At 48.5% G+C, this 21,834-nt stretch overlaps 1 protein-coding gene across 1 annotated transcript in view; it reads right to left on the reverse strand.

Moving 5' to 3' along the window:
* The window catches only part of LOC147626043 (uncharacterized), a 38,325-nt gene extending 18,486 nt beyond the window's left edge, over nt 1-19,839 (reverse strand). Inside the window, exon 1 of the mRNA XM_086817607.1 lies at nt 19,151-19,839. Coding sequence (XP_086673733.1) covers nt 19,151-19,760 — 610 coding nt within the window. The 5' untranslated portion in view covers nt 19,761-19,839. The remainder of the gene's footprint in view (nt 1-19,150) is intronic.
* Between the last annotated feature and the right edge of the window lie 1,995 nt (nt 19,840-21,834).

The following is a 21,834-nucleotide window of genomic DNA, read 5'->3' on the forward strand; positions in this document are numbered from 1 at the left end:
CCGATCTATATGCAGGTTGCAATCCAGAACGAAACTTCCTCTTTCTTTCCTCCTCAGAGATTAGCATGAAGGGAGTCACTTCCAGCAACACTTTCCAAAATTTGTTCACATACTGTTGCACACTCTCATTATCTTTTTGTTCCAGCCTGTCCCACTTTTGAGTGAGAGTTTGCTCTGCATTGGGTGGCAGGAACTGAGCATAAAATCTATCTTTGAATTCCTTCCAAGTAGAGATGGGATCCTTGGTGATCTTTTCGGTGATCCACCAATGGGCAGCAGTGCCTTTCAGAAACATGCTAGCATGGCGCACCTTCGACTTTTCTGTAAAGTCCTCATCGCTAAAAGCAATGTCGAACTGTGCCACAAACGCTAACACCTTAGAAGCATCATGTTCACCATGAAAGACATCAAATTTGACAGATTTATCACCTGCTTTGAACTCCTTAAGCTTCCTGGCATGAGGCTCATGGTCCTCTCTTTTTCTTTTCCCCTTATCCAACAGGGTAGCCCTGTCTGCATGGGCTCCATGGGCCGTCAAAGAAGCTTCATGGGGCACGGTGGCATGTGCTCCACGAACTCGAAGCTCAGATGCATGTGACTTACCTGCATATGGCATAGTCTCTCCATGAGACAACTCAGAAGGCAAAGCAAAGTCCTCTTGTAGAACGCAAATGGAGATGATGTACCACCACCCCAAGAGTCCACAGCCGCCTGCTGTGAAAGGAGGAGTACCCACTTGCAAGGAGGGAGAGGCCTGGCTACAGCATGAAGGAACCGGTTGATTTGAAGAGGTAGCCGCCTGTTGAGAGTGGGCAGTCCACTTATAGATGGTGCGAAGCCTTACCACAGCATGGAGCACACAGGCGCCTACAAGGGCAGCACCATATGGAGGCAGCCTCCTGGGGATGTAACGCAGCCTGTGTGGAAGGGAAGCGATCAGCTGTACAGCCACCTGTGAGAAAAGGAACGCCTGTAGCAGCACATACGTAGCAGTGCCCTGTGAAGATGGCTGGCCCACGTCTGAAAGCAAAAGCAGCCGCCTGAAGGAATGGTAAGCGCAGCCTGTTCTGCAGATTTCAACAGTCGCCTGGGGAAAAGGCGCAGCAGCAACAGGGTCAGCCGCCTGTAGATAGTCCACGCCTCAGAGCAGCCAGCAATGATATTCAGCCGGCTGTAGAGAGGCAGGCAGCGTAGCCTGAGAGGAGCCGGAGTGCTGGTCGCCGGTAGTCTACGTGAGAATGAGGCGAAGGGTGATGGACCAACCAAGAAGCGATGCCTCCCACGCTTGAAGAGAGACCTTCTTTTTTAATAAAATCATGTGGAGATAACCTTAGCTTGCATGTGGGGAATTAGTGGGGGTTGGTGACGCCCACCCCCACACTCACTTAAAAGTGAGGCTCCCCACCTTGGCCCCAAAGTGGGTGCCCAAAGGGGGTGCCCACTTTTAAGTAAGTGTGAACCCCTAACCTTATAAATCAAAGGGTTAGAATTTAAATCATTAAAACAACATGTACCATATACTTACCACCTGTTCACATGCACTGAAACTCGTCAGAATACAGAGCAGACTTCACGACTCACTGGCAGGCGTCCCCGCTCAGTAAGTAACACGTCAGGCAGGCAAACACACGAATACATGTCATGCGAAAACAGTTTCAAACATGCAAAATATGTGTGCATGTGCAAATAGTAACATGGACATATCTCCCGTTCATGGAACATGTACAAAATATCTGTCGGCACAAAACTGGCACGACATTTATTACATAAAAACCTGGTCTTCCTATGGAGTGACAGTCCCATAGGTAAGACACAGTTCCAGGCACGAGTTTCCCTAGGTGTGACAGTCCCATAGGTAAAACACGGCACGAATACTGGCTCTTCCATGGCGTGACAGTCCCATGGATCGAACACAGTCCAGGTCATACACGGGTGGCACTGGTCTGGCTCCCGTCCATACGACACCATCCTGCTAACACACGGGTGGCACCAGTCTGGCTCCCGTCCATGTCAGCAAAATACTGGCCTCTTCACATGAGACACCGGCCTGGCCTCAAGTGAACGAGACGCAAAAAGTAGGAATGGACCAAATGGTCGGCCAATTGGTGACAGAAGCTGCATAGCCTCCAAATAATCCGTCAATAATGCCGGATAGTCTTCGAAAAATTCTTTGTCGAGCCATACCGCTTCATGAGTTCCTCGGTCCTGAAACTTCGTGAGAAACTGTCGTAGTCTTCGGCCTGAGCCATGCTTGAAACGGTGCAGAAGGATCTGTTCTGGAACCATTACTTCTGCTTCATCAATAATGTCTGGTTCCGCTTCGTCTTTGACCTCTGAAGGGGGTGGACCTGCATATGGCTTTAACCAACTGACATGAAATACATCGTGCATAGTCCAACTCGGAGGTAGCTTTAACTGCATAGACACCTCATTAATCTTTTTTCGGATGGGAAATGGTCCGAAGCTCCTGAAAGACAACTTTGGGCATCGCTTGCCCACCTGCTTCAATCTTTGCTTCATAATCCGAAGATACACCCAATCCCCTTCCGAAAACTTCATGTCCCTTCGGTCTTTATTGGCCTGTCGAGTGTAGGCCTCTTGCGCTTTAGCCAATCTGTCTTTAACAGACTCTAGGATCTCCTGGTAAGACTCCGTCACTCTGTTCGCCTCCGGTACTGAAGACGAAGTCCTGGTTAACGACGACTGGAAAGGCCTTCCAAACGCTGCCTCATATGGAGTCCTGCCAATAGCTGAAGAAAAAGAGTCATTCAAAACAGCTTGAACTAAAGGCAAAAACGATTCCCACTTACCTTGCTGATCGTGGACATAACACTTCAGCACATCAAAGGCCAACTGGTTGTATATCTCTGTCTGGCCATCTGTCTGTGGGTGGAATGCACTGGAAAAATTCAACTTAGTACCAAAATTATTAAACAATGCCCTCCAAAAATGACTGGTAAACTTGGCATCTCGGTCTGACACTATGGTCCTAGGAATCCCGCCAATCGGGTACCAATGCCGAATAAATAACTGGGCAACATCCTCGGCGGTCACATTGGCCCTGCAAGGAATAAGCATAACAAATTTGCTAAACCTATCAACAATAGTTAAGCACTGCGTATTACGCTTACTCGGACTGGGAGGCAGATTTGTGACAAAGTCCATCGAAATGTCCTGGAAAGGACCCTCAGGAATTGGCAAAGGCTGTAACAACCCTATCTTCTTTCCACGAGGAGCTTTCACCTTTTGACAAATGTCACAGCGTTGTACATATGTAAACACATCACGCCTCATCTTTGGCCAATAGTATTGCCGTTCTAATTTCTCCAGAGTCGAATTCATGCCCCTATGACCACCTGTAATGGCGTCATGGGCATCATGGAGAAGAGCTGCCCGGAATGATTTCATGACACATAGTCGGCCTTTGTAGAAAAGCCAACCATCGCGTATCAGAAAATGGCATGGTCCTGGTGTACCGAATTCCTCGGAATCCGCGTACGTGTGCTTCATGTCTTCTAGTCCTGTACCAACAAGGTCAAGTCTAGTGGTCTGAATCGCAGATACTTGTCCCTTCCTGCTCAAAGCATCGGCCACTGGATTGGCCTTTCCTGGAAGGTACTCAATCATACCACCGAACTGCTGGAATATCTGACTCCAGCGGTATTGTCGATCACTCCACTGTGCACTTGGCATCGTCTGAATCCAGCGCAATGCCTGATGGTCAGTGCGAACCTCGAAGTCACGGCCATACAGGAAATGTTTCCAATGTTTCAAGGCCTGTATAACTGCTAGGAGTTCACGATCATAGACTGAGTAGTTCTTTTCGGCGGGCAGTAACTTACGAGACATGTAAGCTACCGGATGACCATTCTGTTGCAATACACCTCCAATTGCGATGTTACTCGCATCGGTGATCACTTGAAATGGTTCGTCCCACGAGGCAAGGGCTAAACAAGGCGCTTCTGACAAAGCCACCTTGAGGTTCTGGAATGCCTCCAACGCTCGTGGAGTCATTCGAATCTTTTGCCTTCTTGTTTTCACTCCCTTTAGCAGATCGGTGAGGTCTGCCGAGAGATCAGAAAACTTGTCAATGTGGGTGGAATATGCCTGGCATATACCCACAAATGATCTAATGTCATAAGCGGTCTGAGGTACTTCCCAGTTAACAATCTCGACCACTTTAGCCGGATCAAGTCGAATGCCTTCAGCACTAATTATATATCCCAAGTAATGTACCTGGAACAGATAAAATTCTGACTTCTTTTCATTGACATAGAGCTCGTTGCTTTCCAGCAACCTAAGGACTTTCTCCACATCAATGTCATGTTGCTCAACTGTAGCTGAAAATATGAGTATGTCGTCCAGAAATATGAACACACACTCTCCAATCAACTCCCGGAAAATACGCATCATCATGCAGTTAAATGTAGCTGGGGCGTTCGTCAATCCAAATGGCATGACCACAAATTCAGTGTGGGCCCGTTCTGTACGGAAGGCTGTCTTGGGGATGTCCCCCTCTACAATCCGTACCTGGTGGTACCCACTCTTTAAATCCAATTTAGAGAACACCTTAGCTCCATTCAGCCTCTCGAGAATATAGTCAATTCGAGGCATCGGGAATCTGCTCTTGATAGTCAGCTTGTTGAGTGCACGATAATCGACACACAACCGAGAAGACCCATCTTTCTTCTTGACAAACAAGATCGGTGCTGCAAATGGTGACACGCTGGGGCGGACGAAGCCAGCTTGCAACAATTCTTGGAGTTGGCGGTCCAACTCCGATTCCATTGCCTTAGAAAGGCGATGTGGAAACTTGCTCGGGGGTTCCGAGCCTAGGAGGAGGTCTATCTTGTGATCCTCCGGTCTGGACGAGGGGAGCTGGGGAGGGAGACTGTCCCGAAGAAAAATCTTCTGGAACTTTTCATGGAGAACCGAGTACTTCTCGGAAGCACTGGCCACCGTCTGGGCTGTCTGGATGTAAATCATCGCACATTGTGCGCCTTTCCTGACTGCTCGCTTAGCCTACAAGTGGCTTATGAGCGGAAAGTTTGGAATACCTGGCTCACACTTAATGGTCACCGGGGTGTTTGTCACATTCCGATCTATCTGGAACGTGTGCTTGTCCCACTTGACATCAGGAAGAAACTTGTGAAACCACTGGATACCCAAAATTATGTCTGCTCCTACAAGAGGGGCAACCATAAAGTCACGCACAAACTCTATGCCCTGAATCACTAGCTTAGCACCTAGAGCTTCATACTTGACGCTCGTTGTCATACCTGTGCTAAAACCCTCAACTTGTTTGTCCACCGGAGTCAACTCGAAACGGGCACGCCTAGCGGCCTGTTCCGTGATCACATCCTCCGTGCTGCCCGCTGTCAAACAAGACAACGACTCTCTGGCCACCTATGTAGCCAAAGGACTTGAGCAATTCGTTGCGCTCATACTCCTGGTCATGGGCGCCCTTCTGCTTATCTTCGAGCTCCCGGCTAATAATTGCTCCAACTGAAGCACCGGGGGTTGAAGAACTAGGGGTAGCCGTTGGGGTCTGTGTGGGAGCTGTGCTCACCACGGAAGCTGTGGAGGCGGCGGCGGCCTTTGGAGGCTTCTTCGGACAATCCCGAGAAGTATGTCCTTTTGTGTGACAAAAGAAGCATCTACCCTCCTTCCTGTACTGAGAAAGCTCCTCAGCACTCAACTTGCCACCTGTCTTGCCTGCCTCCGCTTTCTGGTCTGGAGTAAGCTTAGACGCATTGTTCGAGTTCTTGGAGCCAGAGGCTCCCGGGCTCTGTCCTGGGGAAGACCCCGTCTGGTTCTGGCTTTTGCCCCCCGAGGCGTTAGCCTTGGGAGAAGCCGGCTGGGAAGTCTTGGGCTTGCCAGCATTGTGTTTCATTTTTGCACTCTGTGCAAGCGAGAGTGCGTCCTCAAAGGTGGCTGGCCTAAACATACGCACCTCCCATTGGATTTGCGTGTCCAGGCCATACAAAAATTGCCCTTTCTTGTCCGTATCAGATAAGCCTAATTGCAGACACAAGGTCGAAATTTTATTGGCAAACTGAAGGACTGGTTGCGCGTTCTGACACGCACCCCTGAACTCGTCTTCGAGTCGCTCAAGGTAGTGGGGCGGTAGAAACCGCTGCTTAAGGTCACGGACGAACTCGTCCCACACATAAGCTACCATACCTGCTCTGGTGTGGGCATGAGCCCACTGAGTCCACCAAGGAATGGCCTCACCTTCCAAGTACCAACTGGCTAAGATTACTTTGTCAATATCTGTTTTCCTAACTGCGGCAAAGTAAGCTTCAAATTAATGTAACCATGAATAAAGAGTAGTGGGATCGAGTTTACCATTATACTTACTGAAATTCATTTTCTCGGGAAAATGATTCGAGGGCGCCGCCGGTGTCAATCTGGCGTCCAAAGCTCTGAGGTAACGCTCGTGTTCCACTCGTCTCATGGCGTCGTCTTCTCGTTGTCGAATCTCCAATGCACGCATCTGCATCTCAAGCAAGGAGCTTGGCTGCGGCTGTGGCCCCGCGAGAGGGTCCCTGTGAACGAGGATCTGGTATCTGGGATACGGAAGGAGAGGGAGGAGGAGATGGAGAACGCGACGCTGGAGAGCGAGAACGCTCCTCCAGAGCCAAAATCCGCGCCTTCTGCTCATCCAACTTGGTTGTCTGGTCTGCGATTGCTCGCATCATCTGCTAGAACATGTCTGTGACACTCAAGCCGGGTGCCCTAGCTGGGCTGCCTGGTGCACTATGGTCCCATGGTTCTGGTTCTCTCTCGTCGCCGAAACTCGCCATAGCGGGAAAATGCAATTCCTTTCCGGAACGCAATCTGACCATCCACTATCTGTGTGGGAGACTTCCGGAGGCTTCCGGAGGCTAAAAACCAACCGTCCTTCGAGGGACAGGAGTCACTCCGAAAGGGGTAGTCCACCGGCGTCTAAAAACCAACCACACGGGCGAAAAAATTTTCTGGTTTTCTTTGCTGAATCTTTGTCCTTGAAGTAAGCTCTGATACCACTGTAATATGCGGAAGCTTCGGAGAAGGATCGGTACTTCAAAACTCAGAAAATCAGCACTCTTTTCACGATGGAATTAACGCACAAACTGAACCCTTTATGGAAGCAGTTGCTAGGAGCAAAGGATCAAATTTGATGCACTCCCTGTCCTAGAGGATCATTGTGTTACCTTCCCTTGGGGAAGCTTGAGGATAGCTGTGTTGTCAATTGGGTTGACTGTACTTGTAGCGTTCTGGACCCAGCTTCCTCCAAGGATGACTGCCTCTTTTGTCTCATCTGTTGGGACCACATACAACTTACAAGAGCCAATGGGTTAGATGCACTATGTATAGTTTTTGTAAAGGACCCAAGGCTTTGTATGCGGTTTCCACTAGGCAACTGAATTTTGGCATGGTTAAGATGGTTTGCCTAGAGAGACCCATGTTTCCCATGGCAAAAGATTGTGACTAGGTCAGCACGTGGAGCTACACTTACACTCAGGGTGTTAAGCAAGGCAATGGCTTTGTAGGGTTCATGGAGGGTATGGCCATTTGGGAGCATGAATTGCGTGCCGAGTTTGTGATCAGGGAGGGTGTCTACTGTAGCAAAGATTTCCAGCCAATCATGGTTGACTTCATCACTATTGATAGAAGCGGCCGTGCCCCACCACGGATGGTGTATTTGCTTTATTAGAATGATGTAAATCTGAAAACAAATACAGAAACTTGACCTTTTCTTGGCTGGAGAATCCTGCCCTTGACCTTCAGTCCTTCACCCCTTTGCGTTAGCAACTTCTTGGCTGTCCTGGCCCTTTTTTGCTTGAGCACTTGGTGAATTATGAGATGATCTCATTGATTCTTGGCTGGAGTATTTATACTCCCTTTATCATCCAGTCGGCCAGCTTCATAAGCCCCCACGACTAGGTCTTTTTCAATAAAATGCTTTCACACTATATTATATGCTGGCCATTCTGCGCATGCCTTCTGGGACAGCACCAGGCTGCTGGGCACTCTGCGCATAGGTGTGGGACTGCCCCCTACACCTGGCCAACCTGCTGGGCAGCCCTTCCAGCCCATGCCATGGCTGGTGGGCACAGCTTGGGCCCTCCTGGCCCCTTGGGGGTGGTTCTACACCTCCCCCATGCCCACACTAAGGGTGCAACTCTTCGCACTGGGGTAGCCCTATGGGCTGGCCCCATCTCTACATGCAAACCTATATGCCCACAGAGGTCTGGCATCCAGTTGCAAACTAGATACACAGAACATCTGACATCATTCCAGAGGGAGACTCACAGCACGGACTGGCACTGCTTCATGTGCAGGACAGTGCACACCTGACCTTGGACTCATGTGCAGGACAATGCACACCTGACCTCGAACGACTGAGATGGATCCTTGGCTGACTGGTCCCGGACTGGGCTCACATGGGACCAGTTCACCATCCCAGGTCCTGCACCTTCTGTACAGAAATGTCTACGTGGCATCCAAGTGCGGGATGCACGTGACATGATGTCAATGGTTCTATGTATCTAGTATGACACTGGATGCCAAACTGCTGTTTAGGTAGGATTTGCAAGTAGAAGGAAGCATCCATTAGTGCTACCCCAGAAAGGGGATTATACCCCATGGTTGGGCAGGGAGGGGGGTAGGCCTTAGGCCAGCCACCCCAAGGGGCCCATGGCCCTTGCCCACCAGCCCAGGAGGGGCTGGGCAGGCTGTCGGCCAGCCCAAGAGGGCTTGGCCAGGCAGCCAGCTTGCCTTGGGCCAGCCCAAAGTGTTGGCTAGCCCATTGGGCAGCCTGGAATGCAAGCGGCCAGAGCCCAGCAGGCTGCCCAAAAAAACAGATTAGATATCATTAGAACCAGGAATTTTGGAGCATGAGGTGCAGATTGGCAAGTGTTGGACTTGGAGAAGGACTAGGATGCTCTGTCGACTGCACAAAAGGACTGTCGGCTGCATGGAAGAGGGGCGGAGCTGCGTTTATGGAGAATATGCCCAGTCGGCCAGCACTCCTATTGTCCAAGAGCCTATATAAAGGCACAGATGCTCATAGTTAACGTCATTCACTCCCCCTTTGGGTGTGGGTCTAGACTAGGATTAGAATAGGGTATTTCACTACCTTTTCAAGGCAGCCTATGGCCGTAGAACCTATGTACCTTTTTGTACCATATGAATATACTGAATTTCCAGCCATCTCTCTCTCTCTTCTCTCTCTTCTGTATGCGTTTTTGCATCAGCATGTTCTAAGTGGGGTTTAGGGCTGAAAGAAGACTCTTAGAGCTTCCGCGTGTTACATTGGTATCAGAGCATCAAGCTCAGCAAGGCTAAACGCTGTTTCAGTCCCATATGAAGGTGTACAAGTCCAAGGTACAGGAAAGTGCACAGATACGAAGCCCAAGGCAACGAACACGAGACCGGGAAGAGCTCCCAGGAGGTTTGTTGGTGGTGTTCCACAAAGCCCAAAGGGGATGGCAATCCTGTGAGCCAGATAGGTTTTCAAGACAGTGTTCAAAGTCAGGGCAGGAACAGATTGGGGACTGGATGGAACAGATGCATAGATCTTATTTAGAGTTTGAGTGGTTTTGGAGACCAGGCCGGGTTTTCAATGAAAAGGGTTGCCAAAATTGGATGGATGACAGAGGGACTTCGGGAATAGAATGGGATGATGACAGTCATCCAAGAACAGGTTGGAATCCCGTCATCAAGTTTAGCAGAGGGGTGTCATGTGCATGAAAAATGCCATGGACATTCTCAGGGCTAATCCAGAAGGGACATGTCATGTGCATGAAAAATGCCATGGACATTCTCAGGGCTAATCCAGAAGGGACAGCCAAGAAAAAGAGCATTAGAACTAGGACATGGAGCACAAAGTGCTGTTTGGCAGTGTAAGGATTGGAGCAAAAGCATGAAGAAGGACTATCGGCTGCATTGGCGGCTGTCGGGAGCAGAGGATTGCTGTCAACTGCATGAGGACCAGACGGCGTTCATTATGGACAAAAATAGGCCAGTCGGCTGGCCGACCAAAAGTCAGCCAGCAGCCCAATATTCCAAAGTCCCTATAAATCATAGTTACCGCGGAACGGCGTTCCGCCTTCCTGGAACGCCAGAACGCCGCTCCGAAGCGCAAGGTGTGCCCGGAACATGGAAACGGGAGCCGGAACGGAGCACTTGCCGGGGAACGTGGCGAAACGCGTGTCGGAACGCCGGAACGCTAGGGCGGAACGCACGTTCCGGGCGTTCCGGAAAAAGTGCACTTCGCTAAGTCGTCGACGGCCGTTTTTATCCAGCGTACGGCTCTTTTTCGCTTCTGCGCCTGCTTCGTTGGCTGCGCCTGCGCTGCTTGAGTGCTCTCCCTACCACTCCACCCTTCCTCTTGGCTGCCCCCTTGGCTGCCCCACACTCTCCATTCCACCTACTACCCCACCCTTCCTCTTGGCTGCCCCACACTCTCCCTACCTTGAGCCTTGGCTGCCCCACAGTGCACACTCTCCCTACCTCCTCTTGGCCCCTCCTCTAGGCTCTTGGGCCTTGGCAAGTTGGCCCCTTCTTTTGCTCGGGTGGCACTCGACTCTCGAGTCTTGAGCACTCAGCAGGTAAGATTTAAAATTTACGCAATGAACATTGGATTTTGGAGATTCTAGTTTGCTGCGTTTTTTTCCACTTTGTGGACACTTTACTTATGTCTCATGCAAGGGCATTTTGCATGTTTTTTTAATTTTCAGCCATTTATCAATTTCAATGGCATCTCCTCGTGGCATAGATGCAGAAAACAAATCCCCTTGGTGGAATGAGGTGGATCTTGTGTCCAGATATGATAGTGCAAGAGGAGGAGGGTCACGCAAGTGGAAGTGCCACTTTTGTGGATCCATTAAGACTGGAGGCACGGATCGTGTGCGAGCCCATTTGTTGGGGGTTAGAGGCAAAGGCATTTCTGTTTGCCCTACAGTGTCAGGAGCAGATATCATACGATTGCAGGCACTTGCAGATAGACTTGATGCAACAGGGAGTCGGCCCTCTGTTCTTGATCCTCGAGGTACATCATCATCAGCTACACCTGCAGGCGTGGCATCTTTAGCGAGTGCATCTAACCCATTATTTGGGGCTGCTCCACAGCCATCCGCACATGGAACAAATGCTTCCTAGACCCAGGCTTCACGAGGTCCAGTGCAGGCTAGTCTTGTGGCATCATGGCACCCTGGGAGGAGGGCACAAGTAGATGCATCAGTGGCACGGTTTTTTTATGCTGCAAATGTTCCTTTGGTAAAGGCCCGCAACCCATACTTTGCAGATATGGTGAAGGAGATTGCTTCTTTCGGACCTGGCTATGCTCCACCTTCATCCGAGGCATTGCGCACTACACTTCTAGCCACAGAGAGGACGGCCATAGAGGATGCCTTGGGACCCATTCAGGATGTATGGCGTAGATGTGGCGTCACTATCATGGGTGATGGTTGGAGTGACACCAGGAGCCGCTCCATTCAGGGTATCCTTGCGTACTCCAGAGGATGTAGCTTTTTTTTAAAGCTATTGACAATTCAGAGGCGGGCAAAACTACAGAGAGATTGGCAAATATTTGGAGTGAAGCCATTGAGTACGTGGGTCCCAATAATGTCATCCAGTTTGTTTTTGATGGAGAGAACTCAAACAGGGCAGCAGGGAGGATCATTGAGGATAGGTACCCACATATTTGCTTCACTCCTTGCATGTCACATGGGCTCAACAATCTCCTCAAAGATATTGGTAAGATGCAGTGGGTGGAGCCTTCTATTGAAATGGGCAATCACATTGTTTCATTTATCACTCGCCACCACTACATTTTGGCTGTATTTCGACAGAGATCCCCAAAGGATCTCTTAAAGTATTCAGATACACGCTTTGCATATAATTTCCTTATGCTAAAGCGTCTTTTTGAAGTGAAGAATCATTTGAGACAGCTTGTAGTTTGTGAGGAGTGGGATGCATGGCGAGAGCGTACCTCAGTGGCAGGTATTCGATGCAGGTCCATTGTTCTTGATGACACTGTTGAGGTATTGTTGCAGGTTGTGCGGCCAATCATTCTTATGTTGAAGCTTCTTGATGCAGATGAGCCTTGCATTGGCAAGGTGTATGAGGGGATGGACAGGATGATTGAGAGAATCCTATCTCTACAGACTTTGGATGGGGGTAGGAGACAGGAGCTATCTCGTCTTGCGACAGGCAGGTGGACAGAGTATCACTCTGCATTAGAGGCTGCTGCATTTGTCGTGGATCCAGAATTTCAAGGCAAAGGACAAGAGACAGATGCAGAGGTTGTGTAGGGTTGGAAGGATATCTTGAGGAAAGGGTCCGTTCGTTTATTTTCCTCAACTGCACACCACAGGTAATCAATTGTGACATGTAGAGGCTTCGACCGTAGTAATCACAACCTTAGTCTGACTAAATTGCACTTAATGATGTTTAAGAGACAAACAGATATGTGTCAATGCAATGCAGCTATATTAGATGAATGAATGATGTTACAATGAGATCCAAATGGATCTGTACTGCTGAATATGCTGCCTATATGCTGTAAATGCGGGCTGAACTGCTGTCCACTCTTTCCCTTGTCTCCTGGGAAGGAAACACTGAAGGGAGGCTTGGGAACAGATGCTGAATGCTGATGGAATGATGAAACGCAGACCTGTAGGGCTGAATCTGGACTGAATCTTGCTGCATTTGCTGAGGATGAGTGCTGTTGATGATGCGTTACACTTCTCAGCCTTCCTGGAGCAGAAATGCTGAGGGACTGAGTGCTGAATGGTTCTATGATGCGCTTGGAATGCTGAATGCTGAGATGACAGGCTGAAAACGCATGATCAACAGATGAGGATGCGTTTCCCTTTATAGGCGGGTACTGATGCTGGTCGGCCAGTATTGCTAGAGTCGGCCAGCTGCTATATGTCCACGACTGTATAATTCATACCATAAAATAGTGTAAATACTAGTCGGCTGATGTAAAATGCCCATAAAATGCCTGATAAATGCTGGTAAAATGCCTGATGATATCTGTGATGCTAATATGATGCCATGTCACTGTACACCTGACTGGTGTGCACGTGACATTCCCCGCCAATGTGACATGTAGAGGCTTCGACCGTAGTAATCACAACCTTAGTCTGACTAAACTGCACTTAATGATGTTTAAGAGACAAACAGATATGTGTCAATGCAATGCAACTATATTAGATGAATGAATGATGTTACAATGAGATCCAAATGGATCTGTACTGCTGAATATGCTGCCTATATGCTGTAAATGCGGGCTGAACTGCTGTCCACTCTTTCCCTTGTCTCCTGGGAAGGAAACACTGAAGGGAGGCTTGGGAACAGATGCTGAATGCTGATGGAATGATGAAACGCAGACCTGTAGGGCTGAATCTGGACTGAATCTTGCTGCATTTGCTGAGGATGAGTGCTGTTGATGATGCGTTACACTTCTCAGCCTTCCTGGAGCAGAAACGCTGAGGGACTGAGTGCTGAATGGTTCTATGATGCGCTTGGAATGCTGAATGCTGAGATGACAGGCTGAAAACGCATGATCAACAGATGAGGATGCGTTTCCCTTTATAGGCGGGTACTGATGCTGGTCGGCCAGTATTGCTACAGTCGGCCAGCTACTATATGTCCACGACTGTATAATTCATACCATAAAATAGTGTAAATACTAGTCGGCTGATGTAAAATGCCCATAAAATGCCTGATAAATGCTGGTAAAATGCCTGATGATATCTGTGATGCTAATATGATGCCATGTCACTGTACACCTGACTGGTGTGCACGTGACATCAATCATGTAAAGCATATGACGCTGGCCAGAGGTATATGGCAACATTTGGCTTCTCTTTACAACAGGGTATCGCCCATGAAGAGGATTTCCTTGGAAGTACAGATGCGGGTTATGAGCCCTGCAAAGTCGTCGACGATGCGGGAGCATCAAGCTGCAGGCTCTTCAGCAGGAGGTTCTTCAGGCTGGGAAGGAGATATCGTCAGAGGACATGGCCATAACGTTGCTGTCGCACTTGCCCTCTTCGTACTCAGCATTTTACTCGTCTTTGATTACCAGTGTGGCAGGCTCAGCACCATCACGTGGGAGGAGCTTGTGCCCATGGTCCTGGACCAGGAGGAACGATTCACGAACCCTCCTCAGGGTGGAGGTTCGGAGGCCTTAACTGGCCAACGATCGAAAGGCCGTAACTCGGGCAAAGGGAAGGCTTCATCGGAGAAGTCTTCTGAGAAGAAGTCCGACACTGACCGCGAGAAACTGAAGGCAGAGAGGACCTGTAATGATTGTGGCGAGAAAGGCCACTATTGGAGGCAGTGTCCCAAGCGGAAGACCGAGAAGGGTGAAGATTCCTCAACAGCAATCATGAAGACTCCAGCTTTTGTGCCTCTCCGGGACAAAGCAATAGGCCAAGTGGTTTGGGAAGGCGGAGTGGAGAATGGAGTTTACAAGCTTTCAGCACTCTCTCACAGCCACACAACTAAAAAACAGGAAACAAGAACTCAATAAAGTATACAAAGCAAGGAAACAAGGAAAATGGACAGTCTACCGTAGAGGTAGGGCTGTTATTGCAGATTTCAGGACAACCAAACATGGTAGTAATGAAGAGTAGCTGCTAGAGAAATCCTTCATGTTATCTAGGATTCTCCTACGGTCATGTAGGGAATTTGAACTATTTTTAGTTTTATCTCTATTTTCATTTTGTTGCCCCCGAAGTGGAATGTAATCACATGGATGTATCTGATTAGTCCTATAGGTCAGATGTGGCCTCTAAAGGACGTTAATATAGTTTTCTTTCTTTCTTTCTTTCTCTCCCAGGTCCTCAGGTTTGTGATGAGTGGCAGTCTGGTAATGGCCACTTAAGTGTGGATACGCTGCAGGTACAGGCTTTCTGGGACCAGATGGTGGATAGCTTACCAGTAGATGGCAGCAGTTGGTAGGAACTGTCCGGTACTGATATTGGTAGTTCTTGTGTTCGTCAATCAGAGGAAACTGAACAGGTAACTTATGCTCTGATGTCTCGTCGTGTTCGGAACAAAGAACCTCCAGTAGATGAGGATGTTCTTTCCACGGGGACCTTTCGGAAAGGCAGGCAGGTGGCAGTTGATTACTTGCAGAAGGAGGTGGTTTCTCCAGGCTTTGTGGTTCCGGATTCAGAGGGGGTGGTTGACAGGTTTCAGAAGGCCTTGCGTGGTCTTCATAAGGTTTCCAGGACTTGTATTTGCACTGTAACAGGTGTTGATCCTTGTGAGCGGTGTGATGCCTCTTTGACTCAGAAGCAGAATGGTTCATTGATCTGGTTGATGGACACCAGATTGGATGGAAGCTTCCTGATGAGGCAGTTGGTTGCGGATGACTCTTTGGGAGGCAGGATTGCGTTTCCTGTGGTTTCTGCGGCATGCGAAGGATCATGGACTCTTGTACACAGGAGGGGGTTTGTTGGATGGAGTCCGACTCCACGGTTGGAGTGACTCGGTTTGGGGAGGAGATCCGGACACGAGGAGAGATCTACTTCAAGCCCACGAGCAGTTTTATGGAGCAGTAAGAAGCAGTCATCTTTTGCCTTGTCGAGCACAGAGGCAGAGTACCGGGCTGTTTGTGATGCTGCTTATGAGGTGGTGAGGATGCAGAGGTTGCATTGCAGGTTTGGGCTTCCACTGGAGGAACCCATGGTCATCCAGAGGCACTTTGTTCGTGAACAGATCGTTGCTGATGACATCTTGCTAGAGTTCTGTTCAGCGGAGGACAGTACGGTGGACCTCTTCACGAAGTCGCTCTCTCAGGATTCGCTCAGGCGGCACCCCAGCTCCCTGTGGTTGGTTTCACAGCCAGGAGCTGAGAGGGGGTGTTAGAAGCCATCTCCTGTCCAGTTTTATACACCAGGGCCTTTGTTGTGGGTGTGCCCGCCCTTATGAGGTGTTTTATCATTTTCCCCCACTCTCCGCATTTTTCCCCTATTTTTCCCATTTTTTCTGTGGCTTGGGAGGCAGCCCTGAGTTGGCAGGAGGATCCATTTGCTGGCCGACTACATCAGGATGTGTGTACAGGTGCTGGCCGACTATACTTGACCAGTCGTGGACCCTCGGTGCTGGCCGACTGGATGCATGCTGCTGGCCGACTCATGCTGCAGTCGTGGAGCCTTTTTTCAGCAAGCCAACTGCTCATGTGGGGGCATATAAATAGGCCCCCAGCCCCCGTACCACTTGTGTATCATACCCGGGATTTTCTTGTGTATATAGAGCAGAGTTACACGCCTACATCTCTCTCTCTCTCTTGTGCTGTTTTTTTCTGCATGCGTTTTGCTCTAGTGTTCCCAGATCTGGTCATCATCTCCGCTGCGTATTCTGACAGATACCAAGGTACAGGAAAGTACACGGATACGAAGCCCAAGGCAAGGAACACAGAATCAGGAAGAGCTCCCAGGAGGTTTGTTGGTGGTGTTCCACAAAGCCAGAGGGGATGGCAGTCCTGTGAGCCAGATAGGTTCTCGGGCAATGGTCCCAAGGAAGGATTATCCTCAAAGGGGTGATGTGAGAGTGCCAGACTCATTTCTCAGGAATGAAGACCAAGACAGTGGTTTTGGAGACCGGGCCGGGCTTTCAGAGAAAAGGGTTGCCAGAGATGGATGGATGACGGAGGGACTTCGGGAAAAGATTGGGATGATGACAGTCATTCAAGGAACAAGTTGGAATCCCGTCAGAAAGTTTAGCAAAGGGGGATGTCATGTGCATGAAAAATGCCATGGACATTCTCAGGGCTAATCCAGAAGGGACAGCCAAGAAAAAGAGCATTAGAACTAGGACATGGAGCACAGAGTGCTGTTTGGCACTGTAAGGATTGGAGCAAAAGCATGAAGAAGGACTGCTGGTTGCGTTGGAGGTTGTCGGGAGCAGAGGATTACTGTCGGCTGCATGAGGACCAGACGGCGTTGATTATGGACAAAAAGAGGCCAGTCAACTGGCCGGCCAACAATCGGCCAGCAGCCCAATATTCCAAAGTGCCTATAAATAGCATAGATGCTCATCATTGTATTCATTCAACTCTTTATGAGTTGGGTCCTTAGGGCCCAGCATTAGGACTAGATTTTGGTGATGTTCACCTTTTCAAGAAGACAGCCTAGGGCTGTAGAAAAGTACCTTTTTGTACTATATGATATATACTGAATTTCCAGCCATATCTCTCTCTCTCTCCTCTCTCTCTTCATGTCTGCGTTTTGCATCAGCATGTTCTCAGTAGTGTTTAGGGCTGAAAGAAGACCCCCAGAGCTTCCGCATGTTACAAGGGGGATGTCATGTGCAAGTATTGCCATGGACATTCTCTGGAGCTAATCCTGAAGGGGCAACCAGGAAAACAGATTAGAACCAGGAATTTTGGAGCATGAGGTGCAGATTGGCAAGTGTTGGACTTGGAGAAGGAATGGGATGCTCTATCGGCTGCACAAAAGGACTGTCGGCTACATGGAATAGGGGCGGAGCTGCGTTTATGGAGAATATGCCCAGTCGGCTGGCTGACCAGCAATCGGCCAGCACTCCTATTGTCCAAGAGCCTATATAAAGGCACAGATGCTCATAGTTAAGGTCATTCACTCCCCCTTTGGGTGTGGGTCTGGACTAGGATTAGAATAGGGTATTTCACTACCTTTTCAAGTATGGCTGTAGAACCTATGTACCTTTTTGTACCATATGAATATACTGAATTTCCAGCCTTCTCTCTCTCTCTTCTCTCTCTTCTGTATGCGTTTTTGCATCAGCATGTTCTAAGTGGTGTTTAGGGCTGAAAGAAGACTCTCACAACTTCCGCGTGTTACAGTATAAATACCCAAGACATAAATCATTCCATTCATCTCATATTTCACCAAGTGTTGAAGCCAATCAAAGGGCCAAGACAACCAAGGAGAAGCTAACACAAAGGGGTGAAGGATTGAAGGTCAAGGGCAGAGGATTCTCCTCGGCCAAGAAGGTTCAGGTTCAGTCTTTTATTTTCAGTTTTGCATCATTCTAATAAAAGCAAATACACCATTCGTGGTGGGTGCCCTACTGAGGGTATTCGGGACCCAATACTGTGTCCTCTTCTCCCTCTCTCTCTCTCTCTCTCTCTCTCTCTCTCTCTTTGGCATCGATACCCAGAGTGGAATGTAAATGGATGTATCTGATTTGTCCCATAGGTCGGATTCGGCCTCCTGTGGACGTTAATATAACTTTCTTTCTTTCTTTCTTTCTCTCTCTCTCTCTCTTTTTCTGCACATCTACATTCAGTTTTGTGCATTAATTTCGTCGCGACAAGTGTGCTGATTTCTGAGCATTGAAGTTCCCGATCTCCCCCCAAGCTTCCGCATGTTACGGAGAGTAAGGCCCTCAAAGCTTGTACATGTTATGTTTCTCCTTGGATAATGAAATACTCCAAGGGGGGGTCGGCCCATGTCGTGTCCGTTGTGCAACTTTTATTTTCAGCTTTGTGGATTGCTTAATGGCTGTGATTAAATGCCGATATGTTTAATTGTGCTCATGGTCAAAGCGATGCACACCCACTCACGCGCTTCTCGCGCGAGTTACAACAATAAAAAAGAAACTCATTGTGGACCGTGCCTTCATACATCAGCTCAAAGGAGGAGTCAATGACCATAGCCAACATGCCTTCGATAAGGCCAAAGAAATGGGAGCCTTGAGAGCTATTCTCTCTTCCCCTTTTCGATTCCAAAGCTGCCATCTTTGACAAAGCACTCACATTAGCACAAGAGTACAAGCCCGTTGCAAGGCAGACCCTCCAACATCCCCAGACTTAAAAGACTCCTCAAAGCAAGCACATACTGAACCTTTATCTCCAGATAAAGCTGAAACCCACTAGAGGAAAACAGATGTTTCAGTGGTCATGAAGTGGGGCATATATAGAGGCATTGCCGTTGCCCCAAGCTTCAGGCTACCAATCAGGTCACACAGCAAAGGGCTAGCATATAGAGCACAGAAGGAAGTGTCAGAAATATTGTTGCAAGTTTATTCACAAGGTGTTTGCTTCACAAAAGGTGGATTCCCTATAAATGAAACTCGGAGAGCTTTACCAATCACACACATCTTACGAAACCGACCTCATTTAGGAAATCAGGGCTATGGGACAACAATATGCACTTACCTGAACCTTCGAGTTGATTTCCATCACATGCAGCAGACTCAGGTTCATCTGTTAAGGAACTCTTCGTGAGGTACCAGGGTCTCTTCTTATCCCTACCCAAGCAACCATACCCTAGTTTGTAATGTTCATCGTCAGCTTCAACGCCATCTTTGCCCACTCTGGTGGCTTCTTTGGTGGCCCTTTTGTAGAGCCGTTCAAGCTCTTTATCTCCTCTAAAGATCTTCTTGTCCACTTCATTGGACCCCTTAAACTCTTTGCTTTCTGAGACTCCGGGCTGGACTCTTTGGAAAGAGACCAGGCCCTCGAAAAGCTTCATGTGTTGGATGTCATCTGCATGATCGGAACGCTTGATTAGGGTCTCATCTGCGTGATCGGACTGCTTGCTGTTGGGGTCTGTTGGGGACGGGTCACCCCCTCTTCGTTTGGCGTGGGCGGCTTCTCTGAGCTTTGTCAGGCGGGCGTCCGCGTCTTTGTGCCTCTGCTCCTGCTGGCGAATATGGTCCTCCCTCGCTGCAGCCTCCTCGTCTTTGCGTACCTTTTCCCTGTTGTCGAAGTTGTACACGTTCCATCGCTTCTGCGGCAAAATGTTCAGACCGCCATGGCCACCCATCCCTCTCGCTCGCGCTCACACGAGGGCAAGGACAGCGGATAAGCGGACGCTTCTAAGAAACAATTAGAGAAGCGATTACTGTAACTGTCATAACCAGGCTACCAAGACGCTTAATTACAATGAAAAGCGACTAGACGCTTTTAATTACGATGCGACCAATTAAGATTATTGCATGCATCGTGGAGGCTTTTTAAAAACTTTTTTAACTCCAAGAATCCTAAGCTCATGGGGGTGCATGCAGTGTGTACGCCGTCGGGTGGTTGGCATATCGCGTCTTGCATGGCAGTCGCCTCTAGTAGTTGGCTCGTGGGAGTGCATGCAGTGTGTACGCCGTCGGGTGGTTGGCATATCGCGTCTTGCATGGCAGTCGCCTCTAGTAATCGGCTCGTGGGAGTGCATGCAGGGTGTACGCCGTCGGGTGGTTGGCATATCGCGTCTTGCATGGCAGTCGCCTCTAGTAGTTGGCTCCTTCATGAAGATCAAGGGGTGACGGGATGGGGAGACTGGGACCCTGAGGCTAAGGAGGAAATGAAGCAAGAGGTAAGGAGGCTAAGGCGGTCTGCGTCAAAAGAAAGTGTGTCCCTAATTGGCTTAACAAACGTCTGTGTAATCAAGTCAAAGAGAAGGTATGCCTGAAGCTAAGCCAGGAATTCATCAGAAGCCAAGTAGGCTTATTCTCTATGTGTAGTGTGTTCTTGTTTTGTCCTGGAAAACCTCTGTCTCGAAGGGAGGACTAGGTAGATGGTTGCAGGAATCCATCTTGCATGATTGTGCTGTTTCTAAGATTTTCTATCTTGTTTTGTTTATCAAAGGGCAATTTGTGACTGAACTATTTGCCAAGGGCCCTTTGTTCTTTGGTCAAAGGCTAATTCATGTCTTTCCCTTCGACCCTCTTTTTGATGTTAATAAAAGTCTGCAAAACGCCTGCCCTGTTTGGGTCGAGGTGATAGGGTTACCCGCTTGGCTAAGACCTGCTTTGCGTGATATTACTCAATCTCTGGGTCCGGTGCTATTTGTCCCTGGTGATGAGGTAGGAGGAAAACAAGGGAATAGTGTATGTATTACATGGAATCCTTCTATTAAAACTCCGGAATCTGTTGAAGTTGACTTAGGGCAATTAGGGAAACCAAAACTGAGTCTCAATTTTGGTGCATTCCCTGGAGCTTGCTTCAAGTGTGGGGCTTCAGGTGTGGGGCTTTTGGGCATATTGCCAAAGACTATCCGACTATGGTGATCATTAGAGAGGATCTTAAAGAGGAGTATAGGGGAGGAATTGACAAGGAGAAGGATCTGTTGGAGTCTCAAAAAGATGGTCCTAAGGGGAAGGAAGTGATGTTAGATTCCGGGGAGAAAGAGAAGGAAAGAGGATGGGATAAAGTCAAGTCTAGAGCCAATGTGAGGCAGAGTAAAGCTGAAGCTAGGAAAGCTATGAATAGTAGATAGAAGCTATGAGAATAGGAGGCATGGGAAGGGGGAGAATCAGAATTCCATAATTTTTTCTATCCCCTTTAGTCCACTTCTTGAGATAGATACTTCCTTGTTGATTGATCAATGCCCTGATAAAGCTAATAGTGAAGCTACAAAGGAGCTTAATCTGGCTCAGATTAGTCAGAGGGACTGTGTGGAAGTGGAAATGGTATTGGAAACTCCATTATCATGATGAACCATAAAGAGCTAAAAGGAGGCACCTAGAACGTGAAAGGGATTAAAGACAGAAAGAAGTATAGCATTTTTTGGGATCTAGTGAAGTCCTGGGACTTATCTGTTCTAGTTGTCCACGAACATAATATTTCTAGCAACATTTCAAGGATGAACTGTTTTGGGGAATGGGATATATTTTATGGTGGCGTCAAGTCAGGTTTTAGTGGGGTTATGATGACCATAGTTAAGAGGGATCTCAGCCCTAGTATTATAGCTAACCATCTTGAGGGAAGGATTTTGATAGTAGAGATCACTTTTGATGGTCAGAGAATATGGATCATTAATATTTATGGGGCTCATAATCACAAGGTTAGGAGTTGCATGTGGGATTGGATTACTGGTGTAAATGTCCAAGTACCTTGTGTTCTGTTAG

Source organism: Cibotium barometz, chromosome 23 (genome assembly GCF_041138505.1).
Source record: "Cibotium barometz isolate CiBa-2024 chromosome 23, ASM4113850v1, whole genome shotgun sequence".
Classification (NCBI taxonomy): Eukaryota; Viridiplantae; Streptophyta; class Polypodiopsida; order Cyatheales; family Cibotiaceae; genus Cibotium; species Cibotium barometz.